The sequence below is a fragment of the Emydura macquarii genome, unplaced genomic scaffold (genome assembly GCF_026122565.2).
Source record: "Emydura macquarii macquarii isolate MOO-44397 ecotype Brisbane River unplaced genomic scaffold, CSIRO-AGI_Emac_v2 contig_18, whole genome shotgun sequence".
Classification (NCBI taxonomy): domain Eukaryota; kingdom Metazoa; phylum Chordata; order Testudines; family Chelidae; genus Emydura; species Emydura macquarii.
Genome location: NW_027130155.1, coordinates 1423195 through 1445354, shown reverse-complemented (window position 1 = coordinate 1445354; position 22160 = coordinate 1423195). Strand labels below are relative to the sequence as shown.

The 22160-nt window shown below is 38.8% G+C and overlaps 2 protein-coding genes across 3 annotated transcripts in view; one reads left to right on the top strand and one right to left on the bottom strand.

Moving 5' to 3' along the window:
* Positions 1-20191, top strand: part of GFM1 (G elongation factor mitochondrial 1) — a 55274-nt gene extending 35083 nt beyond the window's left edge. Inside the window, exons 14-18 of the mRNA XM_067546138.1 lie at positions 11414-11576; positions 12826-12970; positions 15332-15492; positions 17061-17114; positions 19760-20191. Coding sequence (XP_067402239.1) covers positions 11414-11576; positions 12826-12970; positions 15332-15492; positions 17061-17114; positions 19760-19891 — 655 coding nt within the window. The 3' untranslated portion in view covers positions 19892-20191. The remainder of the gene's footprint in view (positions 1-11413; positions 11577-12825; positions 12971-15331; positions 15493-17060; positions 17115-19759) is intronic.
* On the bottom strand, positions 30-10419 carry LXN (latexin). 2 transcript variants are annotated; one of them, XM_067546265.1, is made up of 6 exons: positions 10200-10419; positions 7712-7774; positions 6824-7001; positions 6172-6308; positions 2123-2185; positions 30-368 (listed from the first exon to the last, which is right to left on the bottom strand). In XM_067546265.1, exons 1-6 carry the CDS (start codon positions 10326-10328, stop codon positions 270-272), a joined length of 669 nt encoding a protein of 222 aa, XP_067402366.1. In that variant the 5' UTR covers positions 10329-10419; the 3' UTR covers positions 30-269. The 2 variants fall into 2 exon arrangements, with proteins under 2 accessions (XP_067402366.1, XP_067402448.1); XM_067546347.1 differs by lacking the exons at positions 30-368; positions 2123-2185 and adding an exon at positions 2814-3132.
* Positions 20192-22160: the final 1969 nt, after the last annotated feature.

Genomic DNA, 22160 nt, shown 5'->3' with positions numbered 1-22160 from the left:
ATTCTCCCTATCCAGCATAATACACCAAATTAGTTTAGCATGGAAACATTTTATTATACCTTCATCACAACATTTACACTACAGAGAAAAAATACCTAACATTTCTTTTGGTTTGTTTGGGCATGAAGTAAAATGGAAGGAAAAGAGGATTTCACTGAGTGAGGGAAGCTATTGTTCATCTCTTAGTCTATCTGTGTACTTGTCTGCATATATGACTTCCCCATCACCATAGCTTCTGATCATTTATTATTGCCATATTGGATATGCTGCTAGTCTTGCTCTGCATGTTTTGGCTGACAGCTGTTCTTTATTACTTTAACTCCATGCTGTGGATGCCAAAGAACTTGCATTTGCCAAGGAATAATTTCCTGTGGATAAAAATACATAATGTACTGGAGAAAACTGGAAAATATTTTCTTAGAACAATACTGAACTAGAATATTGATTCCTGTTTAAAAAACACAAACAAGTGCAGGACTGCAGAAGAAAAAAAGCTGTGCTTTATACTTCAGTTAGTTGGCTAATCCCCTTCAGGACCTTCCCTCCACATAGATGGCTAAGACAGTGGTTCTGGTATTGATGACCGCTTTCACACAGCAAGCCTCTGAGTGTGACCCCCTCGCTCCTGTGGGCTCCTGCCCCTGGCCACTGTGGCTCCCCACTCCCTCTTCACCACTAACCCCTGCCCTGTGCCCCCTTTGCCTCTAACCCCTGCACCCCCCCTTCTGCGCCTACCTGGGGAAACAAAACTGCATGGACTGAGCGGCTGGTATTGCTGCTTGCTCCCACCTTGGAAGCCGCTCCTCTGCTGTGGAGGGGGGAGCAAGGAGCAATGTCAGGGCTTCCTGCATCCAGGTCACTTTCTGCACTTCAGCTGCATAAGTGGAGGGCAGAGAGCAGCAGCTCCTGATGCTCGCCTCACAGCACAGCCCAGGTGGGGAAAGTGACCTTGATGCAGGGAGCCTTGGTGTTGCTTCATGCTACCCCTTCCCCCCGCTCCTCACCTGCACCAGTACTCTGTGGGGGCCCAGAGGAATGTTGAGGGTGGGTGAGCAGTATCTGTGTATCACCCGCCCTCTCATTCCCCCCATGTTCCTCTGCCAAGAGGAAGCAGGGAGGCTCACAGACCCCTGCCTCGCTGGGGTCAGGGCTCACAGTGTGAGAGCCAAAGGGCTAAGATATGGTATGTGTTGTTGATGAGATGCAAATCTTAATGAAGATGCAATAGGTGTCTGAATGGTGATATTTGGAATGGCAGGAGAATCTCTTGTTATCTGTGGATGATTTTAAACTGAATTACAGTCTCTAAAGCTTTGGTTCTAAAATTTCTTCCCTACATCAAATGCAAATTATTTTCTTTGTAAAAAAAGATTTACCTGGGACACAGTACAGTGTAGGATGGTACCAGGTGTAAGATGGTGCTATTTTGGGAACCTAAGGCGCTGCTGCCAGTGCTATGCCCAGTGTGGATGGGAGTTCCGTGGCCTGATCCAACAGCTCATTGTGGACCTTGCCCTCAAACTGGTTGGGTACAGTGCTTACCTTTTTCCAGGCTATGGGGGACCTAGACCTCCCCCATGTCTCTGGCTATCTTCTTCTGTGCCCAAATTGCTCCAACACATGAACACTTTGGTCCTGGAGTGCAGTTAAGCAGACCAGAATGTTTGTGGCTCCTCTTCTTGTCCCTTTCAGCTATGGCTAGAAAGGGGAACAAGTCCACCCAAGCAATAATTTCCCCTTAACAGAGAGGGCTAAGAGGAGCTGCTTGAAGAACCTTCCCTACCTTATAGGAAGGGCCCAGGAATTTCACCTTTTTCTCTTTAGTTTTTGGACAAAGAGAAATATAACCAAATTTGAAAGACCAAAGAATTTATGATCCCCAAAGCCCTGACATAAGCAGAGATCCTTGGTCTGCTCACTGCATACGAATGGAGGCTGAGAACTCTGGAGAATGCAGAGTGAAATGAGTGGTCTAGCTCTGGAATGCAGCCAATCTACTGATCCAAGCACCAGGGTGAAGGGAGAACATATCACTGTCAGGCTGTCTATGTTGAGGGTTCTAGAAAGACAATTCATAGGTGGTAACCTAATTTTCCCGTTTGCTTTACAATAAAACTCTTACCTGTGACACAATATCATGAAGTAGGACCGTGTAATCAAATTCAATGTACTCATCGTTTCTTTTCTGGAACCAACATAAAGACAAGACAATATGGACTGAGATTTAAGTTCTCTTTTCAGTAAGAAAAACAGTCATTTCGTTGTAATTGGTGGCAATAAATTGTCCGAAATATTGCAAAAGAATAATTAATAGAACAGATGAAACTTAGTTTTTGCTTTATGCTGCACTTCCTTTAACCACAGAATAACATCTGAGAAGCAGAACACAAAGTTTAACTCCACACTGATTGCTCAAACAGCTCTGTTTACGAAGTCAGGCATGACTAATATAATGTTCTCTTTCAAGGGAAATACTAGCTTTATTTTTCAAAACAACTTAAGTTTTTTAATGTTGACTTGTTTTCCATTTACTTATGTTACTATGGAGACTCTCTGCTTTGGCTGTGTGTGTTTAGATTTTTGTGACTGTGAATAATTTAGAGTTTGGGCAAAGAAGCCAAGTAGAGTAACCGATCATTTAAGAAAACCAAAGTTACATGAGGAAAGGTAAACAGCAGAAACTAGTACTTAATTTAGGAAAAGCAAATTTTACTATAAAAATGCCTGCTTAGGGAAACTAGCACCAGCAGTTGGTTGGATTAGTCTTCCAACCACTGATATTGCTGCTCATAATGTAAGCATGAGGAGGAAACACTATGCCAGATAGAATCCCATAGAAAAGATAGTTCTGTTTCTGTTAGTACTAAACACAATTATTATACATCTTTTTTCAGCATAGCAAATGTTTGCACTTGCCATTCTCCAGTCAATTGGGCCATTTAATCACTCTGTCCATAATATGTGAATGTTTCAAGACCAGATCTGATCTGAAAGGTGTTTGAATTCAGTGAAATTGTATCCTCTTGCACAAATGTCGATTTGAGCTTCACCGTACAGGCATATGAAAGAGTGATTCCCTTGGGTGAAGAGGTTAGAGAAAGTAGAGGGGTGCAGCCTCCCAACTCCAGGGATCTGTGAGAAAGGGAACACCCAATCTTACAAGTAGTCACTCCCTCATTGCTGCTCCCATGGCCCGTCATCAGCCTCTAAGTCCAATCCCTACAGCACACAGGTTTCTGCAGGTTCTCAGGGAGGAGGGAAATGATACTTTGATCCACACACTCAATAAGGATCTCTTCTGCTTGCAAGAAGAGACAACAGTGCCCCATGTCTCCTTATTACTCCTATGCACATGCAGTTTTGCTCCCAATAACGGTGAATGGAGTGGGATTTTTCAAAAATGCCTAAGTGAGTTAGGAGCAAAATCCCACTTATTTCAAGATCTCAAATCTGTAAGGTGTGCTAACAAGGAAAATAACTTATAAACTAAATTATGTTAATAGGGTGAGACATGCAAGGGACTGCAGGAAGTCTGACCATGGTAACATGTTATAAAAGATGGGTGGGGACAGCAGAATACACATAAACAGACAAGGATAAAGTGAAACCTGACCATTCCTTTTACCAATAACTTATCTTAGCTCAGTATGAAAAGAACAATTAGCACAGATCTGAAATTTTATCTAATTTAAGTGTTCTAGGGTGTCTGCTTTTCCCTGTTCTAAAATTCGTCTGGCTTGTTGCAGACAGTTGTTTTAAAATTCATTGTTCACACGTGATCTGCTCCTGCTCCAAGCCAACCATCAGAGAGAGCAAAAGTTAATTAATAAATTCTGTTCCCAGAATGATACAAATACAATAATAGTGATGATGATCAGGTGAATAGCCTTTATCCCCATTCTGTGACAGTGTTTTCCTTCCAGTTTTCTAAAGTTTTTCATTTCCAAAGTGAGTTGGTGACTGTGTTCCTTTCACGCACCCAACCTTAGCTGAGTTAGTTGGATGTATTGAATGCCCAAGACTGGGTTTGAAAGAGTAGTCTAAACAACTGAGGACCCATCATACAACAGCATGATCCCTCAATGATATGTCAGTTGTCTGAATGTCAGGCCCTATTCTGCGTTTCAGTGTCCAGGCTTAATGTGTTTGAATTTTAAGTTGACAGTGTCCCTTTAAGAGTTATTCTTGTCTCACAGTAAGAGCAAAAGAAAATCCATATTCCTTCCCAGCAAATAGACAATAGAAACATAGAGTCAACAGAACTCCACTTGCCTCAATACCATCTATGGTTTTCCTAAAGAAACTTGTACTCAGACAAGTTTAATGAAGTCTCTTCCTGGTAAGAAATCCACAGGGCCTGTGGCAAGTGGGTTACTTTTGATTGACTTGAAAACCTATAATTTGTTTTGGCTGCCACAGATCATGTACTTCCAAAGAGTTTATGCCACAACCAGATCAGTTCAGTAAGAAAAGATTTTCAATGGACAATCAGACAAAGTAGTACTTTCCACAAGGGCTTTTCCTGCATTTTATTTTCTTGTCAAACTTAATCAGTGATCACTGTACCAGTATAATTCTAGGAACATTAACTAGTTAATAATGTACTTCTTTAGCCGGCTGGATGGCTGCTTCTGCAGCAGAAGTATATAAAATATGAATCATATTAATAATGGCTCTCTTTCAATTTTATATTTTTTAAAAGAGAAGAATTCAGAGGGCATTTCCCCACTATATAGCTCATTCAAGGTATGGTCTTAAGCTGCTTGTATGTTCCTTTAAGACCCATGTGCTTTAGTGAAATGGAATATATAGAAATTAATACAAGCAAATATGTCAAAAGCAAGGTTAAAAAAAAGTAATATTTGAGGGTGTGAAATTAAGAATTAAACTGAGACTTGATTCCTTCTTTGAATTGGAATAATTCAATTAGGTAAATTGAAGACTGGAGTGTTAGAAACTAGTACAAACATAGATGGATTTTGATGTTATTGGAGTTGAGATGCAACCCATTTTTGTTTGTCCAGACTCAGATAGCATAGAGATGTCAAACACTGTTACTGTGACCGATTGTGAGACTACAGTGTAGGCTGAAAGATAAAGGAGAGTATTTTGATATTGTGCAGATGTAAAACTACTGTAAATTGGATCTACAAAGAATATAAATGCAAGGAAGAAAAATCGGAAACCCTAATCAAATGAAGTGATCAGACCAAAGACAAAATATCAAAAGATTTATAACTAATAAACTTGAAATGCTGTTGTCACCAAGAATCTGCAGGAACTGAATGAGAAATGGAGCAAAATTATATTAATGAAGAGAAGATCTAGGAGAGTACTCCAGTCATCAAATAAGAGCATTATTTTGCTAGAGCAGAAAAAACATTTACTTGGTTAAAAGTGCAACAGACCAAGAAATTCATAGGAGTGGTTTAAAATAGAAATCCTTTTAATAGCTTTTGCTTTGACTCAGCTAGGGATATGCCTCTCACAAGAGGGGTATGGATCACAGATGTAGGTTGGCAGGCCATAAAGTATTTCCTTTGGTAAACTAGCTAAGGGTTTGGGCGGATTAGGCATGGCCAGATTTGCTCCTTTATTGATACACTCCTTGGTAGCAATATCTGATTGCACCCATTGTATGAGTGCTCCTGTTACATAGTCTATAAAACATGCAATCACATGAACATGGATGAATTCAGGAATGGGGCCACTGAATATTAAATTTCAGAAATACCTTGTACTAATACCATGAGGATTGTGGCATAAATACCTAGAGAGAGCAAGCAGCCCTGTTATGTTTAGTGTCCTTAATTTATTTAGTTTTAGGTATTGATATATAAATGCATATTGGCTTTAGGAAAATCAGTGGTACTGAGGTGGGGGAGGATAAGGAATAGATCAGTCAATATGTACATATTTCAGACTTCTAGCTTATACCCTAATCAGGGAAGGACATTGCCTACACATTTTTGTGAATGGTGGACAAAGAACCCATTTAAAATCCAAATCTCAGTTGGATTCACAGAATCTGATCTTAAATCTGAATGTATATATTTCTACTTATCCTTCAGCAATCTATCGTTTTAACACTGGAGTATCCTTACATAGCATCTTCTCTGAATTTATTCCTAATTATTATCATCCCTCTGCATTGATTGGTACATTACTTACCACCTGCCTGAGATCTCTGATTTGTGCCAAGTTGTACAATGTGTTTTCAGTTGAGTTCTGCCATATTATGTAACCACAGGCAATCCGGGCTAGATGGCTGATGGGCTCCATTTCTGGGGACACGTTGCCATGATTGTCTGAGAACCAAAGCAAATAATCTGTAATAAATGTGTGAAAACCTGACAAATTGAAACTCATTAAATCTCAACCTAGTGGGTAGGACACTGGACTAGGTGTCAGGAGACCTGGCTTTTATTCCTGGCTCTATCACAGACGTGCTGTGTGAGCTTGGGAAAGGTCTGTTTCTCCTTCTACTTGATGTTTGGCTTTTCTGTTTAGATGGTAAGTTGATCAGAACAGGAAATGTCTGTTACAGTGTTTAAGTACAGAGCCTTGCACAATGAGGACTTTATCTCAGTTGTGGCCTCCAGTAGCTATTGTAAAGCTAACAACAGTGAGAGACGTACGTTTTTAAAGCAAAGCTATTAGCTTTGTAAGTATTCAGGGAAAGAGCATTTAAAAAAAATTTTTTTGAGAGTCAAACTCTGCACATTCAAAACAAATGAATGTTTGCAGCTGCTGGGATTGACACTAAACTTTGAATGAAGAAGATGAACATTCCTGCCAAAATCCCTTCCCCTCATCTTCATACCTGGAATATTTTGTGCAACCAGTGGTTCTTGAAGGCTCTTGATTTTATTGTAAAATTTGTTGTCCTCTTCATCTGTGTTCCTCCCAAGTTCTCCTTCCACTGTAAAATGCACTTCTGGTGCAATGTGTTGCTTGCCCAGATGATAAAGAATTTCAGCAGTGCAATTAATGGCATTGTCCTGTTATGGAAACAGTTTCATGGATTTAATCAATTTTTAATAAAAGTAAAATAGACAGTCAATATCTAAGAAACCCCACAATGCATCTATTTTATTGTTTTATGCATTAGCTGTTTTCTCTGAAAGTCTGATATGTGTGAGGATGTGCAAACTATTTCTTTAAGACTAAAGCAGGGTCAAAATCTTAATTACCCTTAAAATATATCCACATACTTTTCTGTGTAGTTTATATAGACTATGTCAAAGCTATAAATTTAGTGATGGTGGTTTCCCTTTAATATTAATTAGACACAGTATTCTGTTTCTGTTATTTAGCTAGAGAAATATATTCAAATGAGGCTGTAAATTGAAGATGTTATCTGACTGACAATGAATGACACTGACATCCTTGTTTTTAATATGCTAATTGCCTCTCTCAACCAACTGCCATACCATGGTAGTAAACAGCAGAAAGTGACTTTTCAGGACTCATGATGCAGAAACTGGCTTTTTTTTTTTTTTTTTTTTTTTTTTTTAATGGATGGAGCTCTGAAATTTGTTTATTGTGCTCCAATTTTACAAGCAGATCACTTTCAAATTATTACTGGTACTGTCTAGAGGCCCCTACAGAGAGCAGGGCCCCATTATGCTAGGTGCTGTCTACGTGTATAATTAAAAGATGGTTCTTGCCCTAAAGAATCCACAGTCCAAATAAATAAAGCAGAACTCACCTTGTGGAGAATATCTTCTATTGAAAATTTAAGGCGGTATTTATGCCCAACACCAGGAACGTCCTAAAGGGAGGAGATATTTTTTTAAAAGTTAAACTGTTCTGTCTTTAATCCTACTTATTTCTGTGCAATCTGGAGATTGTTCAGATTATTCTTGTGAAGTATGACAATGCACAGGGCTACTCTGTACAGTACAAATTTAACTCTTTACTCGTCTCTTATGTACATGTGACCAGATTTAAAGGTTAGTCATTTAATACACAGCACCAACGTGCCTGATGTTACATTTTGTTATCCATGGTCCTGTTTATTTAAAGTCTAATTGGGTGAAATATCTCCTGTGAAGAGGGTACATGCAGGGTTCCATATGCCATATAAAACCCATTCTTATGACTCAAGCACCACAGCAGCGGTTCCCAACCTGTGGTCCGCGGACCCGTGGTGGCCACAAGACTATTATAGAGGTCCGTGGAAAAGAAAAATAATAACATCCTCACCAAGGAAATCTACCATTTCAAATAAAAAAGGAATGTAAAAAACAACTAGTAGCATGTGGTGGTCCACGAAATGTTTGGAGGTTGAAAAGGGTCTGCACACTCGAAAAGGTTGGGAACCACTGCAGTACAGTATTACAAATAATAGCAGCCTTGTGTGGGCCCAGTACATTGGATGACTTTTCACCCTCCAGAAATTAAGAACTGTATATGTTAAGAGTATTTGAGCTGTAAAGCGAAAACAATACAGAATATCATAGATAGACTTATCCTCAAGACTAAGATAACTGTTTAAGTTGTGTTCTGGAACATGGTACAGTCTCAAATCAATGACAGCTCTGTGCTGAGAGAGCCACATCTATTGTGATAGTAACCATGACAATATCTTTCCAGCCATGCATACTTTAAATGAGGTTCTTAGTGGAAAGGAGGTAACTGATTCCTGAGCCAATACAGACAGAGCCTAAAGTCTCATCAGCACGATAGAAGCTGCAGTGTCGGGGGCACAGTACTACACAGTAATCCTTCCCTTTTCCCCAACTCTATTAAATACGTTTCATACTAGCATTGTAGGTGGAATCAAATTGTGTTCCTAAACTGTGCTACCTCCTTGGGCACTAGCAAGGCTGCTGCACCGGTTGGAACATAGTTCGTTCATGCCTACACTGCAAAACCAAACCCTGTTTTTAATCACATTGTAACCAGGTATTTCAACACAATAGTTTGTATAGTACAGGAAGTGTTGAATTGGAGAACAATTACACAAGAATTATCACCTGTTGTTTATTTGTGATTTATCTGCTGCTTTGGTGTGATATAAAAGGATGCTGTCTGAGGGGAGGGCAGTGCAGATATAACAGCCTTATCTCCATATTTCAGAACTACAACAAAGAAAATGGGCACAAGTCAATTATTATTTTTCAGACTGTGCCACTACTGGAGACAAGGCCATTTAAGGTACCTTTGAGCAATGGGTGCATGGGACATTTGAGCAGATCTGTCCAGCTCTTATCTGTAAGAAGACTGAAGAAAAAGCTCGAAGCTGTAACAAATAGGTTTATTAACCTAGCACTTATATTGTGCTCCATTTTCAAAATGCACAAACAGTGCCTAATCCTCACTCCACTCCTGTGGAGAATTGTCTCTATGTTAGTCAAGTAATTTGCTCAAGGCAACACCATTATCCAGTAAGAGCCAGGATTTGAACTCAGGAACTTCTAACTCCCAGGCATGTGCTCAGTCCAGTAGACAATTCAGCCTACTTATCATATAGTTTTTTTTTAAAATGAAAGCTGAGAACTGTATAACTCCAGGAATTGGGGCTTTAGGCAAAACACCCAAATACAGCAATACTCAGGATAAAATCAGGAGGCTGGGCAATGCTATATTTTTACCTGTGTGGCCATTTTTTTAAGCTATAGTAGAGAACCATATTTTAGCCTAAATCTTCCTGGGTTAAAACTTGGTCCTGGGTGGGAACAATATTTTAACCCTAGAAGATTAAGCCTATATGATTTAAAGATGATCTATGTTAATGCTCTGACAGCCAAGACTACAGGAGACTATAATGTGGCTGTGTTGTAGCATAGCTGGGGCCTTTTGGCTGGGTGGTAAATACTCAGCTAACCACTTCTAAAGCGCTACTGCCCTTCTGCAAAGGAAGTGGCATGAGTGTGGCGCTGCTGTGAGACTCCCTGGGGATGGGAAACAGGAGCTCTCCTTGCCCGGGCTGTGTACTCTGCGCGCACTCTGAAATCAGCCCTGAGCAGGGAGGGAGTGGCTCTGCAGCAATCACTTCCTTCCCTAGCCAGCACGGAAACCAGGCTGCTTATCTCAGCCGTACATGCGCTCGGTTCGCCCAGCTGGGGCTGGGACCAGCTTTCCAGACCCAGACTATCTCAGCTGGGTTAGTTCTAGTTCATGTGCCGGGGTGTTTCTGGCCGCTCCCCAACCCCTCTTCGCAATGCTTTCCCCGGCCCCCGGCACCCACTCACCTCCCGGCTGGCTTTGGTCACCTCCTGCACCATGAAGATCTTACTGGGGCTGCCGTGCTGGTAGTTGATGTAGTTCCCAACTACGGCGGCTGCTCTCGTAGCCGGGTAGTGGGACGGCGGGATCTCCATGGAGCAGGGCGCGTTACTCGCCAGCACAAGCGGGAATGGCAAGGCGCAGAGGTGGCAGGTGGCCGGGGGTAGGAGCCTGCAGTCTCTTCAGCGGCCGCTCCCACGAAAGCAGGAAGCAGAGCGTGCGCTGAGCCGGGTGCGTATCCGGGCGGGGCACCTACCTGTTAGTCACGTTGTGTCGGCGGGGGCAGGTTTGTTTTACGTTCGCTTTTGCGGAGGGGAGCGTGAGCAGCCGCAGGCACCAGTCTGGAAGTTTGTGTGTAAGGTACTAGACATCGCAATCCTCCTCCGCGAAAACTGCCCCTAACACGAACCCTGCGGTGGGGACTGCCAGTAGTGGGACTGGGCAGGTCTGTGATCAGTCTTTGTTAATAAAACCTTCTATTACACACACTCATTTCTGGAGTTTATTCTGCCACTGGAAGCCCCAGCGGGGTGTCCTGTTAGCATAGGGGGACCGCCTGGATCATCCATGTTTAAATAGCTAATGCTTTATGAAACAGTCCAATGTCTGTTTAGCAAAAATGTTGCCTGTTTATTCTCTTATAAGGGTTATTTGCATGATAATTGGATTCCTTAACTTTGTAACAAGTTAATCCTATCCAGGTTTTATTTACTGATCTGAACACCTCAGACATTGTTTGACATCCCAATTTTTGCATCCACAAACTGTGATATCACAGTTGAGGAATATGACTTCAAGTGGAGACTAGACAGCATAAGAAAATGAACTTTGGGGGTGGGTGCAAAAGAGTTCTGATTTCCAGGCTAATATCACATAAAGGTGTTTGTCAGCTATGTTTTGTTTTTTAATATAAAATATTTTGGGATATTTGGACTGCAGTGATCTTTAAAGTAGTATCTTGTCTGTTTTTATTCTCTTGTAGAGCAGTGAATCATGCTGTACATTATGTGGGCCCTTGAATATTCTTGGTTATTATTTCAATGATTAATAGAAGTGCATAGTTTTTTTGGTTATGCATAACTAAATACGATAAAGCAAATGACAATATAGAGACATATTCCTTTGGAATTGTGATTAGAGCATAGTTTCTATGATAGGTAACACTGTTCTGTCTTCCTAGGTTTGACTATACTCACAAGAGACAATCTGGTGGAGCAGGCCAGTATGGTAAAGTAATAGGATTTCTGGAGCCTCTGGATCCAGAGAATTACACACAATTGGAATTTGAGGATAGAACTGTTGGAACAAATATCCCAAAGCAGTTTATACCTGCTGTTGAAAAGGTGACAAGTGTTTTCTAATATTTTTGTATTTGTGATGTAACAATTGCATAATTCTTACCTTCCTCCTATTATACTGTCATCCCTGAGGAGACCATTCCTGCCCCATTGGAGGCAATGAGAGTTTTGCCGTTAATTCAAGATCAAGACCTAAATGTGGTTTTGCAGTGTTTTGCCCAACTCCTAAGATTCCCAGTTTTCCATGTAATTGAGAAGCTCTTGTTATTTATATTACTAAAGACAATATAAACAGCTCAGTTTCCTCATCTTTGGCATGTGATATTCAGTGTAAGATGAGCAAACAAAAAAGAACAAGTTGGTTTTCATATGTTATAATAAAACAATTCTACTTCCATTGAGACTGGTTTTCTAACATCCCCTTTCCTGAATGTACCTGCTTTTGGCTATGTACAACCAATAGCAAATTCTGAAAAATGTAGTGTGTCTGTGACATATCTGATATATTTTTGTTCAGGAAACTCCAACTAAGTTAGATGTCCTGAATAATTTCCCAAATGTCTCATATCCATCAGCCTCCACTGTGTCTCCATTTTTATGTGGCTTTATAGTTTAGTACATATAACTTTTAATATCAGCATGTTAATGGCAATGTCTTCATTATAGCACTCCTTACCATTTTATGTTGCTGTATTGCTGAATCTCTTATTAAATATGCAAACTGAGGTCATTCTCTGACATTTCCATTTTGCACCCCTAACTTCAGTTACACAAGAAAAGAAGGATTTTGGTCAACCACTGTCTAGAAAAAAATGTATCCTATCAAAAATAAAGGTGACATCTTTACAGGTAGTGTGTCTAGTCAAGTCATTCTCTTTCTAGTCAGGGCACTACTTCAGATACCACAGTGAGGGGCAATCTTATAAAAACCTAAATTGACCTTTTTTTTAAAAAAGTGCCCTGAATTCCTCACCTGAGCCCTATTCCAAAATGACAGCAAACCAAAATCTAAGACAATACTAGTAAAGAGCTTTCAAACTTCTGAGGGAGAAACATTATTTCCTTTACTATATTATGTTTTTTTGGGTCATATTTTTTCGTCTTGTTAAGAAATAGGACAAGCATTCCTAGTTTAAGATTATGCTTGCTGTGAAGTGTTCTTTCTGTTAACAAAAGACTTGATGCTTAATCTCTGGAGGTAGTTTGCTATTCCTTACACACTACTATTAATGTTATCCTTTTTTAAAGCTGTGTTTTAGGTGAAAATTGCTAACTTTGAGACACTTCTCCACAGGGATTCCGTGAAGCATGTGAAAAGGGACCTCTGATAGGTCACAGGATTTCTGGAGTACGGTTTGTCCTAGAAGATGGTGCACATCACATAGTGGATTCTAATGAATTTTCTTTCTTTCGAGCAGGGGAAGGGGCACTCAAACAAGGTAGCAACCAGTTTGAAGATGTGCTATTTTACATGTTCATAACTGAATTTTTGTTCAAACCAAAATAAGCAATAGATCTCATTTTTATGCTCATTGTTTGCTTGCTTGCTTATTCATACACATTTCCCATTCAGAGGAAGTCAGCCAAATGTAACCTGTGCTGAGTAGTGGATGTATAAGATTTATAGAAATTCCAAACTGTCATTCTCAAAATGTGATCTGACTCCTGAAGCTGTAGGAAGAAGACAATGAACCATTTTTATATAGATCTTTATGGAAACCACCCCTTCTCTAATTCTAGACACCTGTCTGAGTAATGATGTTTGAAAAGTCTCTCCTGGAATGTTGTGCAGAGTAGGTAGCTGATATAGTGGAACATTGTTTCTTTTAATGGTATAAAAATTGATGCTTTAGAAGTGCTGTCATTAGCTGGTGGTAGACTTTATCAGAATGATTCACAGAATTGAAGAATAGGCAGCTTAGAAGCTCCCACCTACACAATAGGCCAGATTCTGATCTTATTTGCACTAGTGGAACTGAAATCAAAATCTGGCCCAATGTTTGTGCATTTACATCCTAGTTCATACTCCCTGGATGGTTCCGTCTGGGTTTATATTCAGCTCTAACAAAATTAGATTGTACAGTCATATCTGAAAGAATATATACTCCAATGTTCTAATGGTAAACTTAATCTCAATCTCCCTTTATATAAATGTTACAAATTAGCAAACACACATGATGCATGCACCAGCTAGGATAGGAGTTGGGCAACTTTTGAGAAATCAAAAAAGGGTTTCTTTTAGATAACTGTTGATTCTAAATAGCACTTGGGTTAGAAGGGATGAAAATTTTCATAGCATTTAAACTCTGCAGAAATAATAAAACACTTATCATAGGAACCTGCCCTGATCATTCAGTTCCAAGCATTTGTAATTGATTAGATTTAATTCCAAAGTCAAATACAACAACACTACTGTGATCTCTGTTAAAATGAGTTTTTGTCTCTGTTTCTTATACTACAAATTGTGATCATACCTCATCCCCATCCCTAAAACTGACAATTTCAAATGCTTGTTGAAGAAGTTCTAAATGATGCTGCCAGATCTTTTCTGAATCTATCAAGATGAAACAGCAAATAGAAGCCCCTTCTAAGTAAAACTTAGGAAGTATGATCCACGTGTTAGACCTCTGGAGGGAGTTGTAAATTCCCCATGGAAACAGGGAAGTCCATTTTTTCTAAGAGCATCTGAGATGGTATTTGGCTGAGCCTAAAGTCAATTTAGGTTATGTAGAAGAGAAGGCGTGTTGAGGATGTGGTTCCTCTTTTCCCACTCTTACTGCCCATTCAGCAAAATACACCAAGTTAATTATTCAGAAAAAATAAACCTTACAACTGAATCTGCATAAGTATTTTCTGATCATCTTCCTCTATGGTAAAAGTTAGTTGTATTTTGTAGAGACTGTAGGACAATCCTGTGTCTCCAAGACACTCTCCTATTAGGAACACTTGCCCAAGGGTCTATAATGTGCACTGAATCATATGAAGTAACATTATGCCCTCTGAGGTTTTGACATTCTGCTTGCATCTTGTATTTTCAGTATTTTATTATTAATTCTCAAGCAACAAGTCATGTCAAGCTGGTTTAGGTGTACACATAACTATTATTTGAAAAGAGAATATGAGTCAAAGGGCATTTTCATTAAAGAACAGATTCCCTTATCCATATAATGATGGTTTTAGAAGTAGGAAACATCTGTTGGCACAATAACTTAAGCCTCTAAATCAAATATTTCAAGACTAAAGATATGCGATAGCTCAAATTGAAGTTATGGACATAATGCAGTAATAACTGGGTGCGGTTCTGTTGTCTGTGTTATTCAGGAAGTCAGACTGGCCTTAAAATCCATGATATAAACAGTGCAAGTACTCACTGAGGGAGGTTGGAAGTCAAAATATTTGCATTATGTTTCTTCTCCAGTAGTGTAAGAAAGATACTTAGGATTAGTCGTAAAAGCTGTTGAAGTTGTGTGCTTGAATATCAGTTAAGTGCAGCCTTTCAAAACTGCCATGAAAATCCTCAAGCCCAGGCGCAAAATCATTTTGCTCATGCTTTACAGTCATGATGATTACAATGGGAAATGAACAAACTTGCCTGTCACTTTTCGCCATATCCAGAGCACTTTGAAGTCAGTGGAAAGACTTTCAATGACTTCAGTGAGCTTTGGATCAAGTCCTGTGGGCTAGTGGTTGAATAGAATTTTGCAAGCCTGAATTAAATAATTGTTTAAAAATGTTTAATATGCATGGATGAGGGAAGCATAAGGATGTGACTATTCTACTTCATATTCCTTTTTATCCAGCTATGGAAAATGCAACACTGAATATACTTGAGCCCATTATGTCTGTGGAAATTGTAGCACCGAGTGAATTCCAAGGAGCTGTGATTGCTGGAATTAATCGCCGTCATGGAGTGATCACAGGACAGGATGGAGTAGATGGCTATTTTACACTGTATACTGATGTATGTGCTGTTCAATGTGCCATTTCCCCTTTCAATGAGATTCCTAAAGCTGATTTACAAGAAACTTTATTTTAATATATAGGCAATTATGTTATGGACAGAAGCAGTTTCTTGTTTCCTCTCCTGCATTATTAAGTCAATGGCTGCTTTTTTCTTAGCTCCAAATTTGCTCATATTAGTCTGATAAGTAAATCATATTTGAGGTATAAGTGTGACCAGGTGGAAGAAGTTAAATGTCATTGTATAGTAACGTTTAGAACAGTACTATTAAATCTATTGTAAATCTACACTATTTTAACAAAGCAGTTTCATGCACTGGATAGAGCATTAGACTGGGACTTGGGAGATGTGAGTTCTGTTACCTGCTCAGCCATTATATGATCTTGGGTAACTTCCTATGCCCAGCAGTCCCATTTTGAAAACAGGGATATTGATACTTCACCCTGCTTTGTGCCTTGAGATGTATAGATAAAAAGCCCTCTATAAGGAGTAATTATTCTTCTTCACTGATTGAAAGGGATACTCAACTTTTTAAACTAATAATTAAGTTTTCTAATAGAGCACACCTTAAATAATATGTCCAGAAGTCTTCTTTTAATTCTTTTTTTGTTTGTTTGTTTAAAATCTTTTCCTCTACTCTGTTGTCTACCGAGGTTTTTTTCAGGAAGGGAGAGAGTCTAACTATACAGTGGAAACTGTGAAACCAAATATACACAAAGTCATGGAAGAAGCACAGAGTAAACTACCTAAAAAGTAGAAGAAATATTTTTTCTAACTTCTTCCAGTTATAGAAACCTGTAGTGTTACAAATAACAACTGTACATTTTCAGACAAATGAGATTTTTTTTTCAAGCTGACTAATGTCCCTTTTTACATTCAATTGACTTGCTAGTTCAGGTTAAATGTATTTTACTAACAGTTGTATGAGGTTAAAATACCTCAGCACAATTCCTTATCTCTGGCTGCCTTGTCATTAATTTCCATCCTCCCTCCCCCCCCCCCCCCCCCCCCCCCAAAAAAAAAAAAAACCCAAACAAAAACAGCAGTTTTTAACCACTGTGGCAAACTTTATCTCCATCAATAACTTTGTCTATATGAGGAAAAACAATCCATTGCTGACAGTGGGTGTTAATAATGTATGCAGTTGAATCACTTCTGAACATAGTTTAAATATGAGTGCAGCCAAGGACAAATCCTTTTCAGTGCTGTTTCAGAAATTGTGAATAAAACTTGGAACCCTGAGATATTTCCAACATTGGGACCTCTCATGTGGTAGTGCAGAGTACTGAGGTGGTGCCATTAAGCTAACGAGATGTTCTTGAACTGAGAATGTCCTTGTTTTCCTGCTGAGTGTAATGAAAATTAATGCTTTTAAATAAACACCATTTATAAAGTATGTAATAAAATCAATATTAAATGCAAAGCATAATTTTTAAAGTGTTACCAGCTGGCTCTTTTGATGTCATAGTAAAGATTAGGAGAATGGGGCCTTTCATCCAAAATTACATAGAAAAATTCCTTGCTAATACAAGAATAATATGTATAATACAATTAAAATTGGATTTCAGGTGCCACTGAATAATATGTTTGGATATGCCACAGAACTGAGGTCCTGCACAGAGGTAAGTCAGCAAATAAACTCTGGATTCTTTTAGTTGAAATACATTGGATTTACAGAAATACGTATATGAATATGTGCTTCTCAGTGGGTCACAATGGTGATAGCTACAATAGAAAAGAGAATCCAAACAGGGAATACAGTCATAGTATAAACATGTAGATAGATAGCTAATGTAGTTTATTCAAGAGTACTCAACTTCATTAATTTCTACAGCACTCAGAAGCTTAGAAGTGTTAGATGCTTTATAACAAAAATGAGACAAAGATTCCTGCAATGTATTATTTACGATCTAATATTAGACACAGTGATTGTGACTGAGAGTAATAATTGGTAGAGAGGGAATGGAGTAAGGGATTATGGCAAAGTGATCGTACAAAGTTACTCAATTTTGATGTCTAGTGAGGGTTTTTTAATTACTATTGGCACACTTTGGGGCAACACAGAAGAAGGAATCTTAAGGAGTAGTTTGAATTAAGACAGGTATAGGCATAGAAGAATAGAATTAGGGGGAAGTTTCACTCAAGGAAAAAGATAAGGAAATGGAAGCAAATTGCACTGCCTCACATCGGGCTAGAAGGGGAATTGCTTAGCAATACAAACGGCCAGTCCCCTGGGGTGTCCAGTTCACTGGGCAGGTCCATTGTGAGTTAAAATCATGTACATTATAGCATAGTGTGGCAATATCTAACTTAACACTATTGTGGAGATGAGCTCCACATTTAATTGAGACCAGGTTTTCTAAAGGGCAAGAGCTTCCCAGCTTATCCACATTTAGAAAGGCCTGTGCCAATTGGTCTGTCTGAGTCAATGGCAATTTCCACAGAAAACAATACAACCTGCTGGCAGTTGTATAGCAGTAATTAGTAGTAGTAACTCTGCGAAGCAATGCCTGCTGAGAAGTTTAGAAAGAAGAGTGAAAGACTAGATCCCTGTATGATACATTTGTATTTGAAATGGTTATGCAAGGCAGATAAGGCAGATTCTTGCCAGAGTTGCATTGCATGTAAACTTCCTGCAGCATTTTGTTCTCTTAATGCTAATAATTAATTATTTTAGAATCTTTAAATGTTTACAAATTGGCTGATATTCAAATTGCAGATTCTTCAAGTTCTAGAAGATGGAAATTTCTTTTTTCTAAGCAAAAAATTTTTGTTGTTGTGGGGTGGTTGAAATAAGGGGCCAGATACTCAGCTGATATGACAACAGCATAGTTATTTTGAAGTCAGTGGAGCTATTCTAATGTATATCAACTGAAACTCTGGCCCAGAGTTTTCAGCTTGTTAGAATATACAGTAAATGTACAGGTATTGCTTCCTTTGTGGAAGAGAATCAGGTAGGGGTTCCATACAGTACCAAAGGAAACAAAGCAACATATTCCATACTATCTGCATGAGAAGCCTAATCTTTCTAGGGCACTTTTTTTCCCTTTAGAAAGGAATGGGAGGGTACTGTGAACAAACATTGTCATTTTTTTCCCCCTCCCAATGAATTTCTGTGTGGCCCTGGTTCAGGAAAGCATCCCTATTCCATTGAAGTCAATGGATAAATGCATAAATCCATCCTTATTCTGGAAGAGCTTAAGCATCATCCAAAAAATATTTGTTTTTTTAAAATAGAGCTAATAGAGTATTGTTCCCTAGGCAATTCCCCTCTATGCCCAGGATGCAGGGTATCAGGAAGAGGGAATACCGAGAAAGTGGGGGGAGAAGGTGGGCAGGGCAGGGCAAGTGATAATGGAGGAGAATACAGCATCTTCTGAACTCCAGAACACTTGTATGTTGTGCAGAAACCTACTGTTGCCTACACAGCTGGAGTCATTCCCCCCAGCAGGTGTTGCTTCTGAATGCATGTTTGGTGGGAAGACATGAAAAAATGTTAAACAGGAGGACAGCACCATATTTTGCAGTTTTGTTTGAGTCAGCAAAATATATTTATGGATGGGAGGGCCTTCAGATATATCTTCTATAAAAGACAGATAAGAAATATTCATACATTGAAAATGAGTATCTAACTTCTGATACCGCCTAAATACTTGCTATGTCATTGCAGACTAATGATTTTTTGTATGCATTGGAAAAATGTCTTCACTAATCTTAAGTGAAAAGATAAGGCATGAATTTAACACTCTCCTTAGTGTCTATCAGAATGGAAAAGCTTGGGCATATAAGCTACTTTCCAAGTCCAAAATGTTACCCATTTTGAATTTCTGTAGAGATAATGGAGATCTTTGAAAGCAGCACTTCAGCGAGCAAGATCTCCCATCTTTAACAATAAGAATTTTTAAGATTGTCCAAAAATAGCAGCTCAACATTCTCTGTTACATGCAAGGATTTCTAGCAGTGAGGTGTTGAGTGGGTCATTATTAACACCAGCATTATTCTTTTCCAAAAAAAGAGGAAGCAAAATTATAACCTAGTGATGGTCGATTGGTTGTTATAAAACTATTTGTCTCGGCTCCTTTCCAAGAAAAACATATTGTGTGTGAAATAAATCTTGTCTTGCATTACTATATGCTTCAACTGTGTGGCTTTGCATGCTTTACTGGTGGTTTTTACTGCATACTGCTTTGCAGAGTACTGTGCAATATAACTGCCAAGTATGTGTGTGTTTACAATGGCCCTAAACTTTGATTTTTTCCTCCTTCAGGGAAAGGGTGAATATACAATGGAATACAGTAGATACCAGCTATGTTTACCTAGTACTCAAGAAGAACTAATTCACAAATACCTAGAAGCAACAGGACAACTTCCCATGAAAAAGGGAAAGGCCAAGAGCTGACTCTCCTCTTCCTCCTGAGTGTTAATTTGCAGCTTTTCACAATCTTCTGACAAACTCTTTCTCCTGCAAAGCTCTGTAACCTTAGTGACTCAACACATTCAGTGTGAATGGATGAATTCAGACTGTATCAGGACCTGATTCTTCCTTTATGATACATTCAGAAGTTGCCTAGAGATCACAGCTGAAATATTCACATACAAATTCCATTTGTTAGCAAAAACAAATCTGTTTAATTATAATAATAATTTGTGTTTGAAATTTTTGTGTGAAAGCACTTGTATTAAAATGATGATATGGTAATTATTTTATTTGTTACTTGGGAAAATATGCTTTTGTGACTAAGCAGGTTACTGTTCCTCAGTTTTGAATCCTCTAGAATCCCAATTCAGAGGACTAAATTTACACAGCTTGATAAGCATTAGGTGGATGAATTCTTATCAAACAGATTGAAAATTTACCCTTGAAGGCTATTCCCAAACAGATACCTGTGCTTCTACAAGTCACTCATTAGCAATATGTGATTTCAGGAAGTGAACAGATACTGATTTTCCTCTGATTCCGGAACAAAATTCTGAGATCTTCCAGTCATAAATAATCCACCAGCCAAATTCATTTGTCAATGCAATTTGCGTCTTGCTTGTATAGCGAATTTGAAAAGAATTGGCCACAACTTAAAGATTATACCAGCCTTAAACAGAATTAAAGCAAATGCCCTTCATAAACTGTAGTGTATTATGGATTTAGCTACTATTTCATTTGCTTGCCCATCACCAGATTCTCTGCCTTTCCAATGGGGTCCTTTTGGGGCTGCAGAACAGACGAAAACAAAAAGCTTTGATAATTCTTCCCCAAATCTCACATTCAAGAAGGTAGTTTTTATCCACCATTGAAATTGACATCAACAGTGTTCCTCGGAATCAGTCATTGGTTCCCATCACGTGGGTGCACAGAGTAAAAACCAAGCCATTGTAATTGGGTGTGAGAGAGAGAATATTGTTAATGTGTTTTAATTAGAATGTTTATTACCTTACCAAAAGAATAACTTTGATTTTCATATATACGTTTGTTCTTCCCTGACCACTGCAACTCCTACTATGCTTACAATATTTTCTGCAGGTTTCCAGTTTACAGGCAATGTGTGGGGTTCCAGCTCAAAATCAATACAGCGTTTTGGGACAATATTTCTGATAGCATGTTCTGGTTGACCAGACAAAGACAGAACTGTGGTGACATGCTTTGCTTCAGCATTCGCAGAAAGATAGTGATAATAACTGTTGTAAACAAATATAATTTCAAGGATTTGCCAGGTGCACATAGACACAAAATTGATGCATCTAGCTCGATGCACACTAAACTTCATAGGATCAAATCCTACTTGCCCTGCCCCCGTATGTAACTATACTCAGCTGGAGTACTCTTGTGAACAAGATACAACTGGATTTGGCCTTTGCAAGTGCCCCACATATTGTTTGTTGTTTTTTTAATCAAGTAAAATAAATGTTCTAAAAGGATCTTCCTTTGCCACAAACATAAAGCCCGTACATAAAAGCAATAAGAGTATATTTGTGAAAGTAAAAACAGAGTAATTGTCATATATTTTCCATGTATTTGTGGCCCTCATTTTGTTCTTTTATCAGAGGATCACTTTTAACAAATAGCTTACATTAGATAGATTTATCCTTCTCCAGTCACAAGTGTTTCCTGAAATTAGGTCCAAAATCCCGCCGCAGGACTGATAGATACAGTGTCACCTGTCTTTATGTGGTTATTGAATGGACTAACAAAAGCCAGTTGCTCAACACAAGTGGCCTTAGAACAATGGTCAGATAGAAATTAGTCCCTGATTCTGATCTTACGTTAGTGTTAATTGGAGCAACTCCACGTTAGTCAGTGGAATTACACCAATATAAACCTATAAGTGAATAAGAATCAGCCTCTATACATTTTTGGGTTGTTTGGTGGGGGGAAGGTTTCTTTTAAGACGAGGTTGCCTAACAAGGATGGTGTCTTGCACAGGTTTTATTAGATCTGTAACATGGTAACACACCCTGTGTAAGAAGTTTGGGTAACAGTTCAGACCGCTCTGTAATTTTCTGTCTGGGTAGTAACCGTTAGTTGGTTCAGGAATTTTTAGGGCTCACTTCTCTCTTTATATCTATCACCAATCTCAATTTTGATGGAAAAAAGGGGCAGTGCTCCTACACCTTCACTAGCGGTGTTGGGATCCATAAAAAATATGGTTACTTATACCTAAAACATATATATGGGC

Bases quoted from the DNA above. Each gene is read 5' to 3' on its own strand.
- LXN (XM_067546265.1), bottom strand. From the start codon at position 10,328: ATGGAGATCCCGCCGTCCCACTACCCGGCTACGAGAGCAGCCGCCGTA. The intron at 7,002-7,711 runs GTGAGTTCTGCT...TTTCCATAACAG, and splicing joins TAGAAGATATTCTCCACAAG to GACAATGCCATTAATTGCAC. The intron at 369-2,122 runs GTAAGAGTTTTA...TTTTATCCACAG, and splicing joins TTCATGATATTGTGTCACAG to GAAATTATTCCTTGGCAAAT.